Source organism: Argentina anserina, chromosome 3, assembly GCF_933775445.1.
Source record: "Argentina anserina chromosome 3, drPotAnse1.1, whole genome shotgun sequence".
NCBI classification, from domain to species: domain Eukaryota; kingdom Viridiplantae; phylum Streptophyta; class Magnoliopsida; order Rosales; family Rosaceae; genus Argentina; species Argentina anserina.
The window spans coordinates 8,084,381-8,110,652 of NC_065874.1; the positions used below are offsets into that span (position 1 = coordinate 8,084,381).

A 26,272-nucleotide genomic window follows, 5' to 3' on the forward strand; every position below is an offset into this window, starting at 1 on the left:
AAAAACCTAAGAAGTAAACACTGAAAACAGGTACATAGATCAAAAACCCCTAGCAAATAGCAAACCCTCAGCCAAGAAACCCTTATACCAGATGTTTATCGACGTAATCGTACATTAGTATCGTTCATAACTCGATACTGTAATTTCTAATAAACAGTTGTTCAACTCCACCAAGCATAAATTAGACCCTGAATGTCAGTTAGGGAAATCACACTAATTCTACATCCCACTTGGTGCAGAGTCAAACAAACACAAGTCGGTGAAAGCCCCTCCGGATCAATAGGAAGCCAGAGGCTCTTGCAAAAGTTCTACCAGTTTGGCAGGTTTGATCCTTGTTCCTCACGCCAAAGGTTTAGGTTGCAGAATCGAATCATGTTAGCATCAATAATAAAGGCTCAAGAGAGACAGCCATCAAAATGATTTCTTCTCGTAAGAAACCAACCCATGAACTCCACCTTCCACTTGTGCAGCTCCTGTTCTCACCTGTACAATACGATTACAATCAATTTATGTGTAACAAACTTAGTTCCTGATGTTACTATCATAAGACCTCAGATTCCAGACAAGATAAGTGTCCTATAGCATGTAAACACGCTAGAGTGCATTTGCCTCTCCTGGGTGTGCAAAGACTAACAGGCATACACCATATTATTTGCTTAACATTCTCCCGGAGTTACTTATCATCCATGTTTCATGGACATGATAGAATTCTTTAATATACACCTATGATGCTAATGTAGCCCATTGGAATTTAAAATACTGGCAGCCCAACCAGGGAGATAATTAATTCCTCTGAAGGCCCTTGTGGAAATGCGCCCAACTTTCAGCTCAGAGGCCCTTTATGGACGGTAGTCGGTAGATACCTCTGAAGTGAAAGTGCACCAGAATTATTTTGTGTCTTTGATTAACAAACTGACCCTCTTGAATCATTGGGCCTAAAAGGGATTACGTATCAACAACTTAACATAACTTAACAAACAAAGCACGCCAGTTTTTTCTAATTGGTGAATCTAGCTGACACTAGCCACTGGAATACAGATAAATAAAAGGACAATAAAAAAACGGTTGATAATCGCCAATATCGTCAACTATAACACAACCTGTATCAAGAATATGATGGAAATGATTTCTTCATAGAAACAAACAAACAACACACGCATTGAGGTAGACATACCTCTAGCCTTAAGACCCCTGATCTTAAGAGGTCATGAGGGGACTGCAGAGAAGAAGCGCCAAGATCATGGAAACCTTGTTTCATTGCTTGCATTGTATATGGTACAAACTTCAATAAAGAACCTTTGTCCACAACTGCACCAACCACACCCTGTGCAATCTTCAGCTTCGAAGTATCTCCCAGATACCTCTGGTCACTTTTTGTCATCGCTTCAAGAGAGCCCATGCCTCGGTATTTTTTGATCCGGCGACCATTCTAGTACAGAAAAATGAAACTACTAATAAGAAAATATTTGTTTCGGCTGTACAAACTAAATTTGCTGAAGTTTGATGGACAGATTCTTGAAAAATAAGAGACAGCTTTGAGCATGTTAAAATCCCAATATGCTTAAAATCCATATAATACTAGTATACACAAGGACATATGCCATTATTCATTCTAAAATGAAGATAGATGTGTATGTTTCTTTAAAAACACGAGTACCAATTAAGAAGACATTTAAATTCCATAAAAACAAATACGGTCTTGGAGTGACAAAAAGATTGGTAAGTTTTCTCTGCTCAAAATATTTCAATAAGACTAAAAGGTCAGTTTTTATGTTCATCTACCAAACATGCCAGAAACAAACTAATGCTTGTATTAAGAGCATGAGAGTAAAGAAAGCAAGAGTCTTTATGCAAATTGATAGTAGATAGAACCTAAATGTAGGAATTGTGCGTAATGTTGGAATTCTAGTTTAATTACCATCAATGACATTGTGCGAAAGTAATGAAAATTAAATACAAGCTGCTCTCAACATGATAACAATATAAAACCTATCTCAGGACCTACCATGTCCCCAATTATAAGTTCAGCTTCACCTTGCGTATGTACGAAAGATACAAGATTGCAGTTTAAACAATCGAACTATTATAGTTACAGTTTTTGTACCAGCTGACTCCTTTTTCACTCCTTCAATTATCCTCAACTCCTCAATTGAAATAAAAGATTATATATGATAATGTGCCATGTCCCTACATTACCTGATACTCAAAAGCCCCAGGAGCCTCAGTGCTTCCTGCTAAGAAGCTCCCCATCATGACAGTCGAAGCCCCCAGTGTCAAAGCCTTAACAATGTGTCCAGAATTTGAAATCCCACTATCAGCAATGATAGGCACACCACTCTGTGAAGCAACAGACGCAACCTTGCACACCGCAGTTGCCTGAAACACATTGCCAACACAGTAACAACTTTCAGTATAACACAGCGCAAGCTACCACACGAAAATGCCAACAACTTCACTACATCATCTGTCCAATGTTCATCCACCAATAACCTAAAATCGAATACATGGACAAGCCTTCCAACGGCGCAGGCCTCTTGAGTAGTACAAATGGAGCCAGATCCCATCCCAACCCTCAACCCATCGACGCCGGCCTGAATCAAATTCTGGGCCTGGCTCACAGTCACCACATTGCCACCAACCACATCCAAATCAGAGTACTTTCCCTTAATGTACTTGATCATATCAATTTGATACTTGGAGTTCCCTTGTGAGCTATCCAACGCCACTACATCAATCCCAGCCTTCACCAACTCCTCCAGCCTCTCCTTATCCCCCTCCCTCGCCGCCTTTCTCCGCCATGAGATCAGCTATTTTGACTAAATCGGAGCTCCAGGGAAGAACCAGGTCGGTTCGGCTGACCATGTAGCCTTGAATCTTGACCTCCTTGTCCGCGAGGTTCGCCCAATCGCCGCTCGCCACATAGCCGAGGAGATTGGAGTTGGCGGCGCCGGAGGCGGTGACGAGGACGTAGGGATTGGCGCCGTGGTCGAAGACGTCGTCGTTTTCGATGCGGTCGTGGGGGGACTTGAAGACGGGGTTGGAGAGGAGGGGGACGCGGCGGGCCTTGATGGATCTGACCATGGCGGCCTGGTCGGAGGTGGCGGCGTTGGAGTGGATGACGCCGATGCCGCCGAGGGCGGCCATGGAGACGGCCATGTGGGACTCGATGACGGTGTCCATGGGGGAGACGCAGGGGATGGAGAGGGGGATGCGGCGGCTGAGGCTGGTGGCAAGGTGGACGTCGTCGGTGGCGAAGTCGATGTAGTGAGGGAGGAAGATGACGTCGTCGTAAGTGTAGGAGTAGCCCTGGTTGAAGAGGCGGTCGGAGGAGAAGCCGTCTTCGATGATGCTCGACATGGTGGTGGTTGGTTGAGGTGGCGCCGCCGCAAGAGAGATTGGAGTGGAGTTGGAAAAGAGGGGGTTCAGGGTTTAGCGTGGGGATAGGAGACTAAATATGGAGGGGAAATGTCCAAATCTGGTGTGGGCGGGTGCATGGCAACACATGTGGGGTGCAGGGAAGTGCAACGAAAGAGGGTAAGACGAGCCTTGGAAAAATGTACGAATTAAACGGTGTTAATAACGGAGTATAACATGCAAGACTTTGAGACCTTAGAGGTGATAATTTTGAGGCACTAATGTGATAATATGAGGAGATTGGAAGCAAAGTGTATGATTTTTCGACATTATTTGCAATAATCACTATTTGATGATAGCCAGGTAATACTAAAAAAAATAGGTTATAGCACTTAACATCATAACAACGGTGTGTAACAATTAGTGTGTTTTGCAAGAGTGACGATCAATAACAGTTATGTCATTTCATAAAATCAATAAGATTTTGTGAAGTTGTGTACTTTATTCCCTCCTTCCACTAAGTTGGCCATAGTGGTGATTATCATATAGGATCAGAGGAAGCGCTAGTGTATTATGTATATCTCCAAGTAGGTACACCACATTACATTACATATGCCAATTATTAGAGCACCAACAAAAGCAAGTGCTCTTGTTTCCAATTCGATTGAGCAAACCAAAGTAGTCCATTGCAGCAAAGTCTTTCAATCTGATTTCTTTAATGGTCGATAGAGCTGTAGAAGAAGTAGAAACTAGAAACTAAGAAAGTGCTCCCTGACTAGACACTGTCACGTTAGGTTTCTCTTACTATCATAACAGATGAAGAGAAAAAGACATGTCCATTCCAATAATGATGACACAAAATTATTGAAGTATGTAAGCTTGTGAACAACAGAACAACCAGAGTTAGATCTACATTTTACTTACAAAATTCGTGTTCATTTTCTGGTTACATGTACGAAATTGTGTACCTTGCGCATTAAGAAACTGAACAGGGAAAGGGAAGGAACAGAAAAAGATATCTGCTTTGTGATTGTGATCATCTATCTTATCTCCTGTGATCGATTATACATAGTCAAATCGGCACCCATCATAACCTGTGACACACATCACAAAAGATAATGCAATCAAGACTAATGAAATCAAAAGTTCCCACAAGATAATGTAGAAAAGTCTATAGATGTTGGGAGACTTACTTGGATCAGCTGTGACTAGTATGGCTGTTCCTCCAAACTCACAAGTGCCACCAGCAACCTTGGTCCTCTGCCAATAACTATTGAAGGCAAAGGAAGCATGGGCAAACAATGAGTTCGGCTCAAAGCATGGCCCATTGGGCTGAATGGCATCACAATCTGCTCCAGACCCACAAGCGTAGTTCATGGCTTCTTGGATGATTGGGTCGGGCACTGATGGCTTGGCCACGCACCATAGGGCCGCCAGGGGGCCTTTTGTTGGACTCGGCGGTGTGGTTGGCGGAGGAAACACGACTGGAGGTTCAAACACTGGTGGGCTCGGTTGGAACCCGTACGGAGGAGAGGGCACAAAAGACGGTGGACTCGGTATAGAATAATCTGGTGGGCTGGGCTCATAATCGGGTGGGCTTGGGACGGTTACAGGTGGATAAGGGGTCGCGATAGATTGCGGTGGGCTTGGCACATAGATAATGGGACTTGGCGTAGAATCGGGCGGACTAGGGCTCGAGATGGATTGTGGTGGGCTGGGGAAATAGATGGTGGGACTTGGTATAGACTCGGGCGGTCCAGGCACAATTCCGGAAGGGGGCGAATTTGATTGCGGTGAGCCTGGGATGGTAATTATTGGGCTTGGTGGTGGGCTTGGCATGGGAAGAATTGGTGGAATGTAAAGATAAGGTGAATCCGGGCTTGGTGGGCTTGGTGATGATGTGGTGGGTGTTGGTGTAGTTGTGGAGGGACTTTGTGGAGTGTTGGGTGGGTATGTACAAAATGGAGGAGCATTTGAATTAGGCAAGGAAACTGGAGCTAGTGAATCATAAGGTGGCATAGAAAGTGGTGAATTCGGACCATAGGGTTCTTGGTTTTGTTGCTTTGATGAACCAAATGAGAAATACTCAATGCGCTTCACTAAATTCAACTTCTTTGCAGTTCTGAGAAACAGACTTTTGTGGTGAGTTGGAGGGGGATTTGTAAGACCCTTTAGTAATCTCACTGATTTTCTTGCATCTGCAGAAGATTTAGGCTTGCATGTCAACTACAATATAACACAATAAAATCCCTGAATTAGAAAAGGAGGCTTACCACATTGAGTGAAGGAAATAGTTGCTGCAGTCAAATACAGAAGAAGAGTGCAAATTTTCAAGCATTCTTTGCTTGTTTCCATGGCTCCAAGAAAACACACAAAACTCCAAGATAACCACTTGAGCAATTCTCTTTGATCTGCTCCAACTTCCCACAAAACTGAAAAACTAGAATTGAAGCAACTCAAGCAAGAAGATAGAGGAGAAGCTTTAGTTTATACACCAAGCAGCCTTGGACTCCTCTGGAATTGCCCAAAGAAAGGGCAATGTAGACTGGGTTGGCCATAAAGATTGATTCTTTGGCACAGTCCAACTTTCAGTCACTTTGCTTAGTTATGTGAGTTTGAAGGAATACACAATAGGGTGAAAGGTTCATAGGAAGTTGTGTATTAAGGGAAGATGAATTAGTGTACTTCTATCACAGCCCCTGCATATATCATATTTTGACTCATTAGTTTTGCATGTAGCAGAACTGGAATATATGCTTGCTTGATCTTGGGAAAAATGAAAGTATGGTTTTTTCTTGCTCTTTTGTGTTGCTTCCTTTCTACTCAAAATTAAAGCTCTCTCAAGACGAGTATAATTATTGATAAATACATCTGGAGTAAACCAAACCAACTGTATATGCGATATTGACAACAGAACTGCTTTCTTTTCTCAAATTATTTACATTTTCAGTTGAAAGTGCATTTGCATACTTGAAATGAATTATGAAACATGGAACGCTTACCTTTAGCACCAAGGATAAAAGTTTACAGAATATGTCGTATGTTTTCACATGATGAGGACATGAGGTTTTGGAAATGGATTAATAGTATTCCACACATCGTCATATCCAGGACTTGGTGCAAGTAAAAAAAAAACAACCTTCATTGTTTTGCCTGACGCCCTCATCTAAATCTCCTCGAAGGGATGCAACAAAAAGGACTACCCTTCATGTACTGGTTACTGTATCTCCTCGAGCAATTTCTCCTCCCTCTGTTTTTTCTGGAGGAGATAAAACCATTTTCCGATTTACTTGTACCCTTGACGGAATCTTGAGACACCTCTATGAAAGGATTCATCTTCCAAAGACACTCAATTCTTAAAACGGATTACCCTTCATGTACTAGTCACTATATCTCCTCGAGTAATTTCCCCTCTCATACTCTAAACTCAAGGAGAAATTAGGGGTGGCACTTCCGACCGAAAAACCGAAAACCGAACCGAAATTTAGAAAATCGAACCGAACCGAATCAATCGGTTTGGTTTCTGATTTGGGCACATAAGAAACCGAACCGAACCGAAAAACCGAACTAGTCATAAAACAATGTCGTTTTACGTTTATCTTACCGAATATTTGATTTGATTAATGTGATTTTAGGCTTATATCATATATAATTATATGTTTCTCTTTTGTAGTGTTATATATGTATATATAATCATTTATGTATATATATGTATGCCTATATATGTATGTTTCAAATAAGTTTGCTCAAACATACATATATATAAGCGGATGTGTAATACTAAATCCGCCTCAATATGAAGCAACTATATGAAGAAAATTTCTCGGGATCGATCGACACCAGTCGATATGATTTTATATATATATTTAGTGACCCTGTAAAAATTTCATCCAATTCGGACCTCGTTTAACCGTCGGAATTTCCGGTAAACTAAAAACAACACTAATATGTCATAAGCTTCACCCATTACCAAAATGCAAACACCGAAAGCCGTTTGTATATCTGAAATCAACTAATTTTTGTCACCAATTGTGTGTGGTCGCACCAAGGAAACCCATTTGTCAAAGCCCCGGTCAATGATGATTTTAATATGTCAAAACGCCTCTTTTTTAGTTGACCATTGATATGAACGGTCAAACCATGTTCAAAACAGACGAAATTTTTACGGGGTCCCTAAATATATATACCGATCACATTAGCTGGTGTTGATCGACCATATTTCGAATTAGAGTTGGCGATCGCCTAAGTGTCAAATAATGTATCATAACCTTTTTATATTATGTTTAAAATAAAACTATCGCATTATGAAGCGGATATATGAAGAAAACTTCTTGGGATCGATCGACACTAGCCGATCTGATTAGTATATATATTTTGTGACCCTATAAAAATTTAATCCAATTCGGACCTCGTTTGACCGTCAGCATTTTCGGTAAATCAAAAACACCACTAATATACCCTAAGGGAGGACCTATTACAAATATGCGAACGCCGAAAGTCGTTTGCATATCTGAAATCACCTAATTTTTGTTAACTATTGTGTGCAGGCGCACAGAAAAAATCTATTTGGCAAAGCCCCGGTCAATGAGGTTTTAGTATGTCAAGACGTCTTTTTTTAGTTGACCGTTGGTACGAACGGTCAAACCATGTCTAAAACGGACGAAATTTTTATGGGTTCCCTAAATATATATACCGATCACATCTACTATGTCGATCGACCATATTTCGAACTGGAGTTGTCGATCGCCAAAGTGTCCACTAATGTATCATAACCTTTATATTAGGTTTATAATAAAACTATCACATTATGAAGCAACTATATGAAGGAAACCTCTCGGAATTGATCGAAACATCTGATGTGATCAATATATTTATTTAATGATCATTTTAAAATTTCATCCAATTTGAATCTCATTTGACCGTCATAATTTCCGGTAAACCAAAAAACAACACTTATATGTCATAAGAGGGACCCATTACCAAGATGCGAATGCAGAAAGTTGTTTACATATTTGAAATACCTAATTATTATCATCGATCGTGCGTGGTGGCAACGAGGAAATTCATTTGGCAAAGTCTTGGTCAATGAGGTTTTATTATGTAAAAACGCTTAATTTTTTTGTTGACCATTGGTACGAACGGTCAAACCATGTTCAAAACGGATGAAATTTTTACATGATCCCTAATTATATATATCGATCACATCTACTGGTGTCGATCGACCATATTTCGAACTAGAATTATCGATCGCCGAAGTGTCTACTAATGTATCATAACTTTTATATTAGATTTATAATAAAACTATTACATTATAAAAGCGACTATATGAAAGAAACTTCTCGGAATTGATCGACATCATCCAATGTGATCAGTATATATATTTAATGATCATTTTAAAATTTCATCAAATTCGGATCTCGTTTAACCGTCGGAATTTCCGGTAAACCAAAAACAACACTAATATGCCCTAAATGGGGACCCATTACCAAGATGCGAATGCGGAAAGTTGTTTACATATTTGAAATCACATAATTTTTGTCATCGATCGTGCGTGGTCGCAACGAGGAAACACATTTGACAAAGCCCCGGTTAATGAGGTTTTATTATGTGCAAACGCCACTTTTTTGGTTGACCGTTGGTACAGACGGTCAAACCATGTTAAAAATGGATGAAATTTTTACATAGTCCCTAAATATATATATCGATCACATCTATTAGTGTCGATTAACAATATTTCAAAACTAGAATTTATTTGTGATTTTTTAAGAATGTTTTATAATAATTATTTTATTTTTTAAAACCATTAAATTAGAGTATTATATTTTTTCCTATACAAGCCCACAAGGCCCGTTGACGAGCCCTAGATTCAGTCCGTTTTAAAAAAAAACGAATCGAACCGAACCGAACCGTTCAGTTTTCAGTTTGGTCTATCAGAGAACCGCAAACCGAACTGAAGTTCAATTTCAATTCGATTTCTGGTTTGAGCCCAAAACTGAACCGTTTGGACCGAATTCCACCCCTAGGAGAAATAACCATTTTCAGATTTACGTGTACCCTTGATGGAATCTTTGAGACACCTTTATGAGAGCAATGGCGAGTGCTTCATCTTCCAAAGACACACAATTAAGACTTCAAGTTTTAATTTTTCGACATAGTCATTGTTTGGCAATGAAAACATGAATGAGCGATGCGAATAAAGAGAAATGGTTAGGTTGAAGTGAAAAATAAGATTAGGGTGATATGCTTATGTAATAGCTTTCCTCATTAACATGTAATTTATGGCCGTCATTTTCTTCACCAGCTTCTTAAATTACACAACCAAAAAGAATTATTCCTGATTCAAAGTCGTGGATGACTTCATGAAATAAGCCTTAGGCAATATATCAATGTCGACTCGAAGTGTTATAATATTATGTTAACTAGTACTTTAGCACCCCAAAATATTAAGATTTAGCAAGTAACATTATAGATCAATAAAGTAGCAATAAACACATTCTTTCTCAAAAAGTCAAGTTTCCCACTTGTTGCTTTAGAAAAATTGCAGCGTTAGCGCATTTACTTTATCCTGGTGTTCCATTTGTTCGGTATTTTGATTATCTTCTCGTTCCTGTCTTCAAGGGCCACTCTATAGTGCCTTCGGATATAGGTCAAGATTTAGATGCTAATGGATCGGAGATGACACGGTTAATGCTAAGATGGGTTAAAACATCAATGTCATGGAGACTTGTTACACACTCCGCTTAGTATGATTTTGACAAGTTTTGTGATCACTGATCAATTATTAAGGGTGCTTATAAGTACACCCTAACATAGTAACACAAGATAAATTATAATTGAATTCCCGATGACCCGATTGATAGGGAGTTCGTGTGGTAAATACAAGAAGTTAAAGTATTGGGTTAAAAACTTTTAACTCCTACAACCCAAACAAAATTACTTTATTAAAAAAAACTATTTTACTCTAAAAACAAGTCTTTGAGCTCTTTGAGCCTCAGTGGGGGAACTAGGGTTTAAGGGTTTAAGCTTTTGCTCTGAAAAGGTGGCATCTTTAATCAATCAGGTAACACATTCAAACTCTTAAACCCTTTAGTGTCCGTATTAGAAGTCTCTCTATCTATTACTCAATGATTTTCAGGAGGAAATTATGTCCTAGAAATTTTGGTAGACTCTCCGAAAATCCTGCCTTCCCCAATTTCAATTCATAACATAATATCTACACCAGAGAGCTCAATAGTTATGGTGGTAGTTCTAGATATTGGAGCTCTAAATTGGGTTCCAGCTTAATTTCTCCTAAATATTCTGTATCAAAAAACCCCAATTTCATTGGCAGCTCTGAGTTTTCAAGATTGAATTTTGATGAATATTCATTGTCTGTTGGGTGTGGTTTCGTTAGAAATTACTGTTCTTGGAAGAAGAGTGATGAGTGGACTGAGGAGATTGAGTATTTGGATGAATCAGGAAGTGTTATTTACACTGGGAAAGGTTTAAGGTCTATTGAGCCGGGGCTCGATGACCATGTGATGGTGGGTGGTTTAAAAAAAATACTTCTAAATGCCTCTGCGATTGCTAAGATTGTGGAGATTGTGAATAGGTGGAAATGGGGGCCTGAGTTGGAGACCCAATTGGACAAACTCCAATTTGTGCCAAACATGATTCACATCACGCAAGCACTGAAGGTGATTAGAGACGGTGAAGGGTCTTTGAGTTTGTTTTGGCTAAGAGGTAGCCTTGGTATTTGCCGAGTGATGAGTGTTATGTGTTGTTGTTTGATGGCCTGAATGAGAGTTGGGATTTTGATGGGATCAGTCATTGTTTGATGAAATGGTGCAGGAGTTGAGTAATAATGGTGTTTTATCGTATACTGCATATATTGTGTCATTCAATTTTTGACGAAAGCAGATAAAATGGAGGTGGCATTTTGTTGTTTTAAGAAGATTCAGGATTCAGGATGTAAAGTTGATACTCAGACATATAATTCACTTATACTGCTATTTTTGAATAAGGGGTTACATTATAAGGCATTTGGGGTATATGAAAGCATGCAAGCTGCAACTGTGCGTTGGAACCTACGAATTGATGGCACCAAACTTGGCAAAGTCAGGCCGCCTTGATGCTGCATTCAAGTTCTTCCAAGAAATGAAAGAGAAGAATGTTAAACCCAGCTTTAATGTCTTTGCATCGATGGTTGATTCAATGGGAAAAGCTGGGAGGTTGGACTTGGCACTGAAGGTATACATGGAAATGCAGGGTTATGGATTCAGGCCATCTGCTCCGATGTATGTATCTATGAATGAATCAAATGTAAAGGCTGGAAAATTGGATGATGCCCGTAAACTTTGGGATGAGATGAAGAAAGCAGGCTTTAGGCCTAATTTTGGGTTATACACAATGATTGTTGAGTCCCATGCAAAAAATAAGGAAAACTTGATATTGCAATGTCTACCTTTATGGATATGGAAAAGGTTGGATTTTTTCCCACTCCATCTACATATTCATGTATGTTGGAAATGCATGCTGCCTCTGGACAAGTTGATACTGCTATGAAGTTGTATAATTAGATGACCAATGCAGGTTTAAGACCAGGTATGAGTACTTACACTGGCCTTCTAATGCTCTTAGCTAAGAAGAAGCTTGTGGATGTGGCTGCGAAAATCTTGCTCGAGATGAAAAACATGGGATATTCTGTTGATGTGAGTTGCTTTATGGTGTATATCAAGGATGGTTATGTTGATGTTGCTTTGCGGTGGTTACGTTTCATGGGTTTATCAGGGCAACAAATAATTTATTATTAGACAGCTGTTTGAGTCATGTATGAAGTGTGGTTTGTTTGAGTCAGCAAAGCCTCTTCTTGAAACTTATGTGAACTCTGCTGCAAAAGTTGATATGGTACTGTACACATCCATTCTAGCGCATCTTGTAAGGTGCCAAGATGAAGAGAATGAGAGGCATTTGATGTCAATACTTAGTACTACCAGACATAGAGCACATGCTTTTAAGTGCGGACTCTTCACAGGCCCAGAACAGAGGAAACAACCAGTATTATCTTTTGTGAGGGAATTTTTCCAAAGTATTGACTATGAGTTGGAAGAGGGGCCTGCTAGGTTCTTTGTTAATGTTATCCTCAATTACCTTGTTCTTATGAGCCAGATAAACCAGGCTCAGTGTGTTTGGAAAGTTGCCTATGAGAATAAGCTTTTCCCAAAGGCAATAGTGTTTGACCAGCAAATAGCTTGGTCCCTTGACGTCAGGAACTTATCAGTTGGAGCTGCTCTCATATCAGTTGTGCATACCCTCCACAGGTTCCGGAAACGAATGTTGTATTATGGTGTTGTTCCTAGACGTATTAAATTGGTAACTGGACCAACTTTGAAGATTGTTATTGCACAAGTTTTGAGCTCTGTGGAATCTCCATTTGAGGTTAGTAAAGTAGTGCTGAGGGCTCCAGGAGATGCTGTCATGGATTGGTTTAAAAAACCCATTGTTCAACAGTTTCTTCTGAATGAGATTCCATCTAGGTCTGACATCCTCATGCACAAGCTGAACACTCTTTTTCCTAGTTCTGCACCTGAACTAAGATCTCTCTCCCCTCCCAAAATGCTCATGGGAAGGAAAGGAATGTAAAGGCCATCAATAGCTGAATTTAATCAGATTGTGCCTACGGATGTGGAAATGTAAGTTTTTTAATTTTTGACATTGTCTAAAATCAATGATAAGTTGATAACATGTATATAAAGGGTTAGTGGTTTGTACGAGTTCTGAATCAACGATTATTATGAAGCCTTGATGCTATAATTTGACATATGCATCTGGCGGATCCATGTTGAATTACACCACAATGACCACATGGATTGGTGACTGGTTGGTAACACCATGCATATTAAACTGTAGCTATCTTTTATTCTTCTGATGTATTTTCATATCATAAACTCTGTTACCTGGAATGCAAGTTGGATATTGGATGTTTGTCTTCTTAAGCGTATGATGGCTGTGATTTTTCAGGCTTCTTTTTCTGCATTTGATGCATCTGATTAGGTTTCTTCTATTTGTAGTCTCTAGTCACCACTTGTTCTTACATTTTAAGTCTACTGGCACAGTTCAGTTCAATTGAGGCAAGAAAGTATATACAGTTCACAAAATTCAAGCCCACCGAATGCATGTTGGACTTTGCTTATTAATTTGTAGTTTCCCTTATTCTTCTGGGGTTAAGTTGATGTCTTGATGCATTTGGCCAAACCCTGGAATTCCTTTGAGGGATACATATTGGCTTTTCCACCTCAACGACAGTCTAGCGTTTAGCTTGGGCAGATTATTAAATGTCGGTATTTTCTGCGCCGCATCTGATGAGTTTCACTGATGTAAAGAACAAGGGCAGCAAGATGTCGACATTACCAACGAGATTACCAGATTACTCATAAAGCACCAAATGAAGCATGCTCTCTATCCCATTCAATACATTCCCGATAGACCTTGGCATGATCACTACTTCAGTATGAATGGAGCAAGCCGCAAGAGAACGCATACACTGTCAAAACAAAGAGATATTGCAAATGAGTCGGATCAAAGATAACCCTTATCTACAACCCAGCAAATTGTTCAACAAGTTAAACCCTCGGGTTGACGAAGATGGCCAAAGCACTTTGCATGGTTTATATGATTTGAATTACATGGTTTTGTTGGTTGTAATTATACTTGCAATATATGCATCCTCAAGGATTAGGCCCTCTTTTTACAGGTCAGTGGAATCTTTATGCGCAAAACCCCGATTCAAGTAGTCATTTATTTGGTACCTCCCAAGGGGCAGGAACTGCCATTCTAACCCTTCTCGGAGGATTCCACCCACAAGGGTGTATCCGCGAGAATATCATTTCTTTCAATGGAGAAGGGATCTAACTTCCTATATTTCTACATCTAGGATCTGACTTGTATCATTGATACTAATAGGAATTGAACCGTTATGGCAAGAAAAAGTTTGATTCAGAGGGAGAAGAAGAGACAAAAATTGGAAAAAAAAATATCATTTGATTCGTCGATCCTCAAAAAAAGAAATCCCAATCACGGTCCTTGCGAATCGGATCATCCATATAATATACAAAAAGAAACTCTAGATATTTGATATCTTTCTCTTTGAATGAGATCTCGATTCCAGCGACGGTTTCATTAGATAGCTTACAACTAGAATCCCTCTTTTTTTCCGATCCAGTGTCTCCACCACCGCGAACCCCAATTAGATTCAGGCATGATACACTTTTTAGTTATTGGGAGAACCCAAGTACTCTCTTACGGATCCAGGAAACAACTCTCAGAGATCTTTTTCCCTTTTGGAAGATACATGAGCGAAACAATCAACCTATTGATATTGGAAGACCCAAAATATTCTTCCACTGTATCATTTCTGGGTCCAATGAAATTCATAGGTATAGGAAGAAGCCCTGTCAAATAGTGATTTTTTCTCTCGAGTAACTCCGGATATAGCAGTAAAAGCAAGACGTGTAGGCGGATCGACTCATCAAGTTCCCATTGAAATAGGATCTGCTACAATAACGACTCGTTGGTTTAACTGAATAACTAAATAAAATAGATAGACATTTCTCTTCGTCTCAGGTCGACGGATCTTCTCAATTGAAAGACCCCCTATATGGATAATACACATTCTAGTTGACCGACTAATTCGAATTATTTTGTTCCGAAGCAAAGATATCCGCGGGGCAGCTGCAACTCGCCTACAGGAAGCCGGAATCACTAGTAATCGCCGGTTAGCCATACGGCGGTGAATTCGGTCTGGTCTGGTATGGAATGAACTTATAATCATGGAATCAACAATGACCTCGCTTTTCCCTCTTTTCTATCCTACTGCAATAATTCTTGCTAAGAAGAACGCCCATGTTGTGGCAATTCCACCCATAAGGTAATGGGTTACTCCTACAGCACGGCCTTGGACAATACTCAAGGCTCTAGGCTGAGTAGCAAGAGCAACTTTTAATTTATTATGAGCCCAAACAATGGATTCAATAAGTTCTTGCCAATAATCATCCGGGAAAAGCCATCTTTTTCTCAACAATGTCTTTGTCATTTGATCCAATAGCATTTCGTTAGATAGGAATTTTTTTTCTAAACGGAGTCTGGATACTTTATTTAATTGGTCTAACCAAGCCAACCATAAATTATTATAATTGATAATATTAATCCGTATACTCTCCCTAAAAAATGTGCACTTCACGCTCCAAATTTCATAAGGCATGAGTTCTAGGATCATAAGTGTTTCTTCATAGGAACACCCACAAATTTGATCAATTACTCTTCTCGCTTTGTGAGCAGAAATACATATATGTTGGCCTAAGGTCAACTTCAATTCACCAAACAAAGGTTCATCTCGTGTAGTGATTGTGGACTCATAGATGAAGCTATTGCGAAAGCTACGACCTTAGAAACTTAGAAATGGCTTGATGAGTATAAGGACCTCAAAAAAACTCTCTTTTCATTCTATCTTATGAACTTCAAGGTGTAACTTAACACCCCTCGTTCTTATTACTTTTTCAATATGAAAAAAAAAATGAAAAATGAAAGGGTTGTCTTATTCAAAACCCCAATCCAATTATGAAATCCCTTCTCTCCCACTTCACACCTCGGAACGCACCGTTCTTATATAGAGAGAGAGAGAGAGAGGCACTTTCGCATTAGTTCGATCCAAAACTTGAGATAATGGGTGTAATCCAAAAAAAGATTCATAAGTGGTTGTTAATGGAGTTGAAGTTACCAAATTCTGAGGAGTGGGTATCAATTTATACTTAATTGCTCTGCATATAGTCCCTCTAACCATATTTTCTTCAGAAAAAAAAGAAAAGAAATAGAGCATGTTGATTATATCAAAATTTGGGGGCAATAATAATCTTAGCTTATCATGAGTAAAGACACTATTTCTGACATAATAACCTCTATACGAAATGCTGACATGAATGAAAAAAGAACAGTTCGAATACCATCTACTAATATTACCCTTCATTTCGGAAGTTGTTTCTATTTGTATATCTGTTTCTTCCTCACTTCCCCCCCCCCTTTCTTCCGTTTCTGGGTTTTTTTTTTCCAGTTTCATAGTAACAATAGGTGACGGTATTCTGCCTAAATAGTAGACACAGGTAATAAATAAGATAATGCTAAAGATTCGAGCCATAGAATTTCTGAATTCTAACACAAGGTACTTATTCGATCAATTTCTTCATGCTCGTTCCAAGTTCGAAGTACCATTTGTACAAATAAGAACCCCCTTCGTTACATGATTTCTTCTTCATATAGATAGATATAGGATCTATGGAGAAATTACTTAGAAGTACGTTTTGTGCAACATACCTTCCTATTTGATAGAAAACAGAAACACGTATGGGTTCGGGAAAAGGATCTCCCGAATATTGGGTAGCTGTTGTTAAACCCGGCCTTCGTCGGCCTCTAAAGTAAGGAGATGAGCTAGCGTGGATATCCATGGGGGAGGAAGATGTTTCTTTCAATGGAGAATTCCATGAAATCATGATTTTCTTGCTTGACAAGGGCTCTAAAAACATAGTTATTATCAGGTGATGCCTTATGGAGGATGTTCCACTAACATTGAGAATCACCTCACCGACTCAAGTAGTAGTTTGAACATTGCAAGATAAGTGTCAAATTAGTTACATAATATAAAGCATATAAAGATATGATAAAGCATGAGATTCATCTTAAAGAAGAATATGGATATGGCAATGAGCCAATGGCGCAAATCTAAAATTTCCAAACTTCAAATCTAGCCAGGATCATATAGGTGTTGCAACTTTGGATTAGTGCACTTTCAAGAATATTAAGTAAAGGCTTTTATGCCTTAGTTTATGAGTTAAAAATTATTTGGTTCGACAAAACCATGACGTTATCAATGGTAATATTATTGATAAAGTGTCAAATAATTATTGTGTACACTTATATTTCAAGTATCAACGAATTTCAAAGTGATAATGAGCACAAGGTTTGCATTACCTCATGGCTCAGATATAAACAAGTAACTATCAAGACCAACCTATTTTAAGAACCACATGTGTATTCACTATGTTCTAAAAATGAATCCAAAAGAATTACAAATCGATTCAACCAGTTTGAGAACATATTTGATATGTAAATATTGCACCCACACCGTAATATGTGATGAATCCTTAGAGAATATGTATTTATGTTGGACATGAATCTCCAACGATATATATAGTCTGTTGTATAAAATACTTGACAGGCAATCTTCTCATCGTTAAGGGAGATAAGAACAAAGAATGTTCAACAAGAACAAGATGAACTGTTGTGGTTTGTCCCCACTAAATATGTCTCATCTTGATCTCTAAACCACATAATATGATAGTAAAGTGCTTAGAATACTACTCAGTCTTTAGAATGAAAATTTTGACATCTTATGTGTTTTCTGATATTGATAAAGTTATGAGATCACATATACATGCTACAAGCATGTTTGCAATGATTGTAGTTTACTCAAGAGGATATGGTACCACTATAACAAAAAAAGGGCATGCTACCACCGCCTATATTGATCATCGATACTCAAATTCGTTTCATTATGATATTTTTGGATTATGGTTAATTATCATTGGGGGACGCCTCACATGTTAGAACATATTCCTAAGAATATAGAGATCTCTAAAATTACATATTGAGACATAATGATATCAAACTCCTCTAGTGTTGTCCATTTTTAATCAAAACTCCTTGTAATATTTTAGAAGGTTTTGCTAGAGTATTTCTTGGATCTAAACGAACATTATTTCCAAACTAGTTATGTTTCTAACCAAGGGGTATATTGTGATATCTTGGAGGTGTACCAAGAATATTTCACCCCTAATTCTTTTTATCAATAACATGTTCTTTTAAAGATTTTACTAAATGAAGTTCGACATGAAGAATTTTGAGGCATGTTTATTTATTAAATCTTTGCCTAAGGCTACATTTGAAAGACATGTGAAATGTCTATATACTTAAGTTATAAGAGTTCCCATGATCGCAAGAATCAGGGGGAGTCATATACACTAACGGGATTTTGGCATATACATGTTACTTTCAAATATAAAAGGTGTGTTGTACTCTTTTTCCCTTCAACTGAGATTATTTTTTGTCCCATAGGGTTTTTGTTACTTGGCAAGGTTTTTGATGAGGCAACAAGAGAAACACCATGTTTAGATGTAATAACCCCAATTTTTCAAAACGATATTCGATTTGAAGTAAATTCTATAAAGTTTTGAAATTCATTTAAATTGAATTTGATTTGTTTGCAAACGTTACGAAACGGAAACGGAAACGTTCCGAGAACGTTAATAAGAAAACGTTACGTTTCCGAACGAATTTATTGACTTTTATTTCATCGCTCGGTTACGAAAACTTCCTTCATGAAAGTTGTAGATCTCATTGATACGAGTTCGTGAGTATGTGACGCGTCCTAATCGGACGATGTATGTAGAAGTTATTAACGTCGGAAGTTAGTTTCCGATTTGGGAACGGGTATAAATAGATTGTTTTGTGATTAGGGTTTTCCACATTTGGAAACCCTCACTCTTCCGCCTCCCTCTTTCTCTCTCTCACTCTCGGTTCTCTCTCTCCCTCCCCGAACTTCCTCCCCACCTGCGACCCCCGCCTCCAGTCCGGCGTGTCGACCACGGCCGACGCAGAGAGCACCGCGCTACCCTCCATAGCCGACCCAGAGGTCGACGCACTCACGCACGCAGCGTCGGAGCTCCACCACGGCGTCAAGACCCTGCAATTTCCACCGAAACCTTCGCGAGCTCTCCGGCGACGATCCGGCGATCCAAGAACTTGATTGAGGTGAGGGTTAGCCTAGGATGATTGTTGTGATGCTTTGTTGAGATTTTTGTGGTTGATTGATTCGTTTAGAGGGAGATCGGAGGATGAAGTTTTGGGGGAGATGCCGCCGCCTTAGGCGGCGCGTGTGGGCGAGTAGAGGGGGCTAGGCACGGTGTGAAGCCGTGGGAAGGCAGAGGAAAGGAAGAGGGTGGTTTTGGAGGCGGCGGTGGCGTGATACGCGCCGTGGTTAGCCTCGGCGCGTGGGCCCCGACCGCGGCCCGCCGGAGGTGGCGCATGTGCCACACGCGCCGCCACGTGCGGCGGTGAAAACAGTTTTGACAGAAGGGTATTTTGGTAATTTACTGTGTACGGTAAATGTAAATGTAATTTTTATTTACTACGGTAAATGTAATTAAATTTTACCTTCGGTAAATGTAATTATAAATTACTTTCAGTAAATGTAAAAAGTGATTTGTAAAAGGGTAATTTAGTAAATTTTATTTACTGAGTTTGTATTTACATTTAAATCGTACGTATACGTACAGAAATACGTATATAATATTTATACGTACAGAAATACGTATTAATATTTATACGTACATAAATACGTATTAATATTTATACGTACAGAAATACGTATTAATATTTATATGCACAGAAATACGTATATAATATTTATACGTACAGAAATACGTATATAGTATTTATACGTACAGAAATACGTATTAATATTTATACGTACAGAAATACGTATATAATATTTATACGTACAGAAATACGTATATAGTATTTATACGTACAGAAATACGTATTAATATTTATACGTACAGAAATACGCATATAGTATTTATACGTACAGCAATACATATATAATATTTATACGTACAGAAATACGTATAAATCGTATATTTGTACAGTAACCGTGAACAGTAACAGTGAACAGAAATTTCGTAAAACCGAAAATTGCTGAACAGTAACCGATTATTACTGTTTCGGCATTTAAAGGTTACGAAACGATTCTAAATTCTTTTCTTATCTTTTCAAGGTGATCGTTAAATCGAGGAAAGGAATTATCATCGGGAATGGTGGAATTACACTCGAGTCATTAAGGTGAGTAAAATCTCACTGAATTACGAATCTACCCTCGTGGTGATTCAACATTTTTGCAAGTGTGTTTATCAAATGAATTACAACATGTATATAATTTAGTGGACTACATATATACAGTATAATGGTAATAAGTACATATATATATAGTTCATTAAATTACGTACTGTTATTAATTCATTAAAAATAGTCATTCGATGACGGAAGTTTGGGAATTGAGCATGTGTGGTGAAATATGACATGTATAAGATATAGTGGACTATATATATATTGTATAAATGGTAAATAAGTACGGATATATATAGTTTGCTATATAATATACTGTTATGATTTTATTGTGATTATATTGAGCATGAGATTTGAATTGTACAATATGATGTGAGATTATTGTACGTGATTTTAACATTGAGATTGTTTAAATGTGATTTGCCTTCGGACGTGATTTTTGGTACAATATGATGTGAGATTATTGTACGTGTGTGGCAAGTCGGAACCTAGCCTTTGGCCGGGCGAAAGTTACGATACAGTTAGAGCTCTAGTCTGTCTGCCTTAGTACTGCATGCGAGGTAACGGGTGGTTATCTGCTCATGGGTACTCGGTGTATTTTTGGATGTTGGGTAGCGGGTGGCTATCCAATATCAACGGTGTATTACGAGAGGGGTAACAGATGTGTACCAGCGTTCTTGGTACCCGTATTATAAATGCATTGGGTAACCAGAAGGGTTACTTAATTTCCTCATGAGCTTTTTATTTCATATTTCTTTGGGTCAACCAGATGGGCTGACCATTGGCTCATGGGGGCATTTATATTTGTTGTTTGTGATCTTTCGTATATTTTGATATGCGAATTATATTTTGATTTTACTCATACGAGCTATAAGCTTACCGGGTTTGTGTTTACAATCCCGGTGCACCAATTCGATGGTGTAGGGGATAATTCTGCAGGTGCTGATTAGTGGGGGTTGAGTGACGACTACAGAGGCTTGAAGTCGTTCTTATCCTACTGGTGGTGAGGTTTTAGCGTGGGTTTGTGTGTGAGAAGTTGTGTAATTTCATTTGTGAGATTTGTGAGGATTATTACATTTCCATTTTATGTATGGATTATAAATTTGGGTTGTAATAATTGGTTGACTGAGTTGTATTGAGAACTCAGAATTGATCCGCTGTTACACTTTAATGATTTCGATTTATTTGAGATTATTTGGTGTTTAACGACTTTAGAATTTTGAGTTTTTAAGCTCGAAATTTTGGGGTCGTTACAGTTGGTATCAGAGCCTAAGTGCGTATTTGGCGATTATCAATACCATCCGGGAGCGATGATCCGACTGCAGGCGGGCTCCCATCACATGCTCCTCGGTATTGATATGTCGTTGGGTACGCGAGAGTGTTTTAGGAGCCATACCTAATGGGTTGGCCCTCCGAGAAGTATCGTGATGATACTTCGATGATTCATCTTATCCTGAAATTTCATGTTGATACCTATTGAATCTGTTTTAGTTGAATTCGAGATTTCACAAGTATTGACTAAGTGTTTCGTTGTTTGAAGGTGATGAACGCTGATAAGGGCCGAGGACAGGGCCGAGGACGGACGAGAGGCCGAGGTCGAAGTAGGACCACAGGCCGAGTCCGCAACGTGGAGAACCTTTATGAGGAGGCTGCTCCACAGGTAGAGCAGGTAGGCCGAGGTCGAGGTAGGGCCACAGGTCGAGTCCGCAACGTGGAGAACCTCTATGAGGAGGCTGCTCCGCAGGAGGAGCAGGATGAGCCAGCTCCTGCGGTTAGAGATGACGGTCGAGTGTTGAAGCTGATCAAGGACATTAGTGCACTGTCAGCTCCGACATTTCATGGGGGACTAGATCATATGGTAGCTGACCATTGGATCGAGGGTATGGAGACTTATTTTGAGATGATAGAGTGCACAGAGATTGAGAAGAGAAAGATAGCTACATTCTTTCTCAAGGGCGATGCTCTAGATTGGTGGAAGAGCATGAGACAGACTGTGGATGTGTCTACATTCACATGGGGAGGTTTCACCACCATATTCCGAGAGAAGTATTTTCCAGCCTCAGTACAGGAGGACTTAGAGTTGGAGTTTCTGGCATTGGTACAGGGAGGCATGACCATTAGAGAGTATGATGCTCGATTCTCGCAGCTGTATCGGTATGTCAGGCCTATGGGTACGACTGCTTTAGCTCAGAAGTATCTACGTGGGCTGAAACAAGAGTACAAGACCATGATATCAGTCCTTTGCCTGACTTCACGGGAACAGATATTTGAGAGTGCTATGAGTTTGGAGCAAGCAGAGAAGACTCAAGCAGGTGATGCGGGGAACAGAGAGGCAAAGGGGAAAGGCAAGGCAGTCTATACAGGCAGCGAGCACTCAGGGCCGAAGGATAGGTCATGGAAGAGGCCAAGACCCCACTATCAGGCCCCGATAAGGGCGCCACCCCTAGCTATCAGAGCAGCACCAGTCAGACCATTAGCAGCAGTGAGGTGTTATAGCTGCAATGAGATGGGACATTACGCCTCAGCATGTCCGAAACCGAAGAGAGCAGGCTGCCACCGGTGCGGGCAAGTGGGACACATAGCTCGAGATTGTACCCGACCACTTCCGGATAGACAGGAACGGCCGCAGAGACAGTTACCAGCGGGCCAAGCTAGAGTGTTCGCAGTGGGTCAGCGAGACACAGGGGTGGAAGGTACATTATCACTTTTTGACTACCTTGCTAGAGTGTTGTTTGATACGGGAGCATCGCATTCATTCATTGCTAGTTCAGTAGTGGAGATGCTAGGATTGATTCCTACACCTCTCGGGGACGCCTTATGTGTCACTTCACCCCTTGGAGTGTCACTTGAGTTAGAGACAATCTGCAAAGCTTGTCCTATATTGATCGGAAGTAGAGAGTTCTCTGCTTCGTTGATTGTGATTCCGGACCACACTTATGATGTGATCTTGGGGATTGATTGGTTGAGACCACAGCATGCTGTGATTGATTGTTTTGACATGGTAGTGTCCTTTCATAGACCTGGAGAACCAGTGTTTCGTTATCGTTGTCTCAAGTCGGATAACGCCATGAGATCAGGAGTTTTGGCACATGTGGAGTCAGTGGATCAGAAAGTATCTATCGCAGACATTGTAGTAGTATCTGAGTTTGGTGAAGTGTTCCAAGAGATACCGGGGCTACCTCCTCGAAGAGTGGTAGATTTCTGCATTGATGTAGTACCCGGTACAGCACCTGTGACAAAGGCGCCATATAGAATGGGGCAGAATGAACTTAAGGAGTTGAAGGTGCAGATTGATGAGCTATTAGACCAAGGGTTCATTAGACCTAGTGTTTCACCTTGGGGAGCACCTGTTTTGTTCGTGAAGAAGAAAGATGGTTCTCTGCGGTTATGTGTGGACTACAGAGAACTGAACAAGGTGAACATCAAGAATAGGTATCCCTTACCTAGGATTGATGACTTGTTCGATCAGCTCAAAGGTGCCACAGTGTTCTCTAAGATTGATTTGAGATCCGGTTATCATCAACTCAGAGTGAGGGAAGAAGATATATCGAAGACAGCCTTCAGGACCCGGTATGGACATTATGAGTTTGTAGTCATGCCATTTGGTCTAACGAATGCACCAGCTGTCTTCATGAGTTTGATGAACCAAGTATTTAGTCCATACTTGGATGAGTTCGTAGTGGTGTTTGTGGATGACATTCTGATATACTCCAAGACACAAGAAGAACATGTGGTGCACCTGAGAACAGTGTTGCAGACCTTGAAGGAGGCGAGACTGTATGCCAAGCTAGAGAAGTGTGAGTTCTGGAAAGAAGAGGTCAAATTCCTTGGTCATGTTGTCTCAAAAGATGGAGTACTAGTGGACCCGGCAAAGGTCGAGACAGTGAAGAATTGGAGTCATCCAAAGAACCCTACAGAGATACGTAGTTTCCTCGGTTTGGCAGGTTACTACAGGAGATTTATCGAGGGGTTTTCTAGTATCGCATCTTCATTGACCAAGTTGACCAAGAAAGATACTCCGTTTGTGTGGACGGATGCATGTGAGGAAGCATTCAGCAAACTAAAGACTAGACTGACCACAGCTCCAGTGTTGACGATTCCCTCTAGTGGTGGTGGCTATGTCATTTACAGTGATGCTTCGCTCCAAGGTTTGGGTTGTGTGTTAATGCAGCATGGAGGAGTTGTTGCATATGGCTCGAGACAGTTGAAGATTCATGAGAAGAATTATCCGACACACGACCTAGAGCTTGCGGCAGTGGTATTTGCCCTGAAGATTTGGAGACATTACTTGTATGGTGAGAAATTTCAACTCTTTTCAGATCATAAGAGTTTGAAGTACTTGTTCTCACAGAAGGAGCTGAATATGAGGCAGAGGAGGTGGATGGAACTCCTCAAGGACTATGACTTCACATTAGAGTACCACCCGGGGAAGGCAAATGTGGTGGCTGATGCCTTGAGCAGAAAACCGAGAGGTGTGGTAGCTTCACTTATGGTCCAGGAATGGTTCATGCTAGAAGCTGCATCAGAGTTCGATTTGGTACCATCGGGAGGAGAACCAAGGGTCTTTCTTGGTAGTGTCACAGTGCAACCCACATTGATCACGAGGATCATACAGGGTCAGGCGCAGGATAAACACTCACGAGCTAAGTTGGAGGATCTTGTAGTTGATACGCTTGATGAGTGTCCTTCTGAGTGGAGAGTTGGACCCGATGGAGGGTTGAGGTTTGGGGCAAGATTGTGTGTCCCTAATTGTGATGATCTTCGGGAGGAGGTCCTTCGTACGGCACATCGATCACGTTATACCATTCATCCAGAGAACACCAAGATGTACAAGGACCTATGCAGACAATTCTGGTGGAACGGTATGAAGAAAGATGTCGCAGAGTTCGTATCGAAGTGCCTTACATGTCAGCAAGTGAAAGCGGAACATCAACGACCAGCTGGCATGTTGAAACCACTGACTATTCCTCTCTGGAAGTGGGAGCAGATATCTATGGATTTTGTGACCGGATTGCCTAGATCGAAGAAGGGTCACGATGTCATATGGGTGATTGTCGATCGGTTGACGAAGTCGGCTCATTTTCTCCCAGTGTCGATGAAGTACTCAGTGGACGTGCTTGGGAAACTATATGTGGATGAGGTGGTGAGACTTCATGGTGCTCCAGTTTCTATTGTTTCTGATAGAGATGCGCGTTTCACTTCGAAGTTCTGGGGTGGTTTGCAGAAGGCGATGGGCACCACCTTGGATATGAGTACAGCTTTTCACCCTCAGACGGATGGACAGACAGAGAGGGTGAATCAAGTGATGGAAGACATGTTGAGAGCATGTGTGTTGGATTTCAAGGGTAGCTGGGAAGATCATTTGAGATTGATTGAGTTTGCCTACAACAACAGCTACCATTCTAGCATCGGCATGGCACCTTATGAGGCACTTTATGGTAGACCATGTCGATCTCCGATCTGTTGGGCCGAAGTTGGTGATGAGGCACTGATGGGTCCAGAGGTGGTTCAGGAAACCACGGAGAAGATCTCGATCATTCGGGATAGAATCCGGACCGCTCAGAGTAGACAGAAGAGTTATGCAGACCTGAAGAGGAGACATGTGGAGTTTCAGATCGGTGATCATGTGTTCTTGAAAGTTTCGCCTATGAGGGGTGTTGTGAGATTCGGCAAGAAGGGAAAGTTGGCACCGAGGTACGTTGGGCCCTTTGAGATACTTGAGAAGGTGGGCGAACTAGCATATCGACTAGCCTTACCTACTAGCATGTCGGGCGTTCACAACGTCTTCCACATTTCCATGCTGAGGAAGTATGTACCAGATGAGTCACATGTGATCGATCATAGCACCATTGAAGTGAAGGAAAATGCCACATTTGTTGTCGAGCCGGTTCGTATCCTGGATAGATCCACAAAGAAGCTACGGAGGAGAGAAGTTGGGCTAGTCAAGGTGTTGTGGAGTCACCATGATGAGGGTGATGCATCTTGGGAG

The 26,272-nt window shown here is 40.4% G+C and overlaps 2 protein-coding genes and 1 pseudogene across 2 annotated transcripts; 1 reads left to right on the forward strand and 2 right to left on the reverse strand.

Moving 5' to 3' along the window:
* LOC126788679 (inosine-5'-monophosphate dehydrogenase 2) lies at positions 1-3,357 on the reverse strand. The gene is given in 5 exon segments (XM_050514689.1): positions 1-483; positions 1,175-1,429; positions 2,197-2,376; positions 2,511-2,787; positions 2,789-3,357. Coding segments are annotated over 5 exon segments (1,353 nt in total). The 3' UTR covers positions 1-411.
* Positions 3,358-4,313: 956 nt separating this feature from the next.
* Positions 4,314-5,737, reverse strand: LOC126786956 (extensin). Its single transcript, XM_050512908.1, has 3 exons — positions 5,628-5,737; positions 4,548-5,552; positions 4,314-4,448 (listed from the first exon to the last, which is right to left on the reverse strand). Exons 1-3 carry the CDS (start codon positions 5,707-5,709, stop codon positions 4,417-4,419), a joined length of 1,119 nt encoding a protein of 372 aa, XP_050368865.1. The 5' UTR covers positions 5,710-5,737; the 3' UTR covers positions 4,314-4,416.
* A 4,623-nt stretch (positions 5,738-10,360) lies between these two features.
* LOC126788249 (pentatricopeptide repeat-containing protein At1g79490, mitochondrial-like) lies at positions 10,361-13,307 on the forward strand (annotated as a pseudogene).
* The last annotated feature ends 12,965 nt before the right edge of the window (positions 13,308-26,272 follow it).

Excerpts from the sequence above, each read along its gene's own strand:
- LOC126786956 (XM_050512908.1), bottom strand. The coding sequence starts at position 5,709 with ATGGAAACAAGCAAAGAATGCTTGAAAATTTGCACTCTTCTTCTGTAT. Across the intron at positions 5,553-5,627 it reads TATTTCCTTCACTCAATGTG|ATGCAAGAAAATCAGTGAGA; the intron begins GTAAGCCTCCTT and ends AATCTTCTGCAG. Across the intron at positions 4,449-4,547 it reads ACTAGTCACAGCTGATCCAA|GTTATGATGGGTGCCGATTT; the intron begins GTAAGTCTCCCA and ends TGTGTGTCACAG.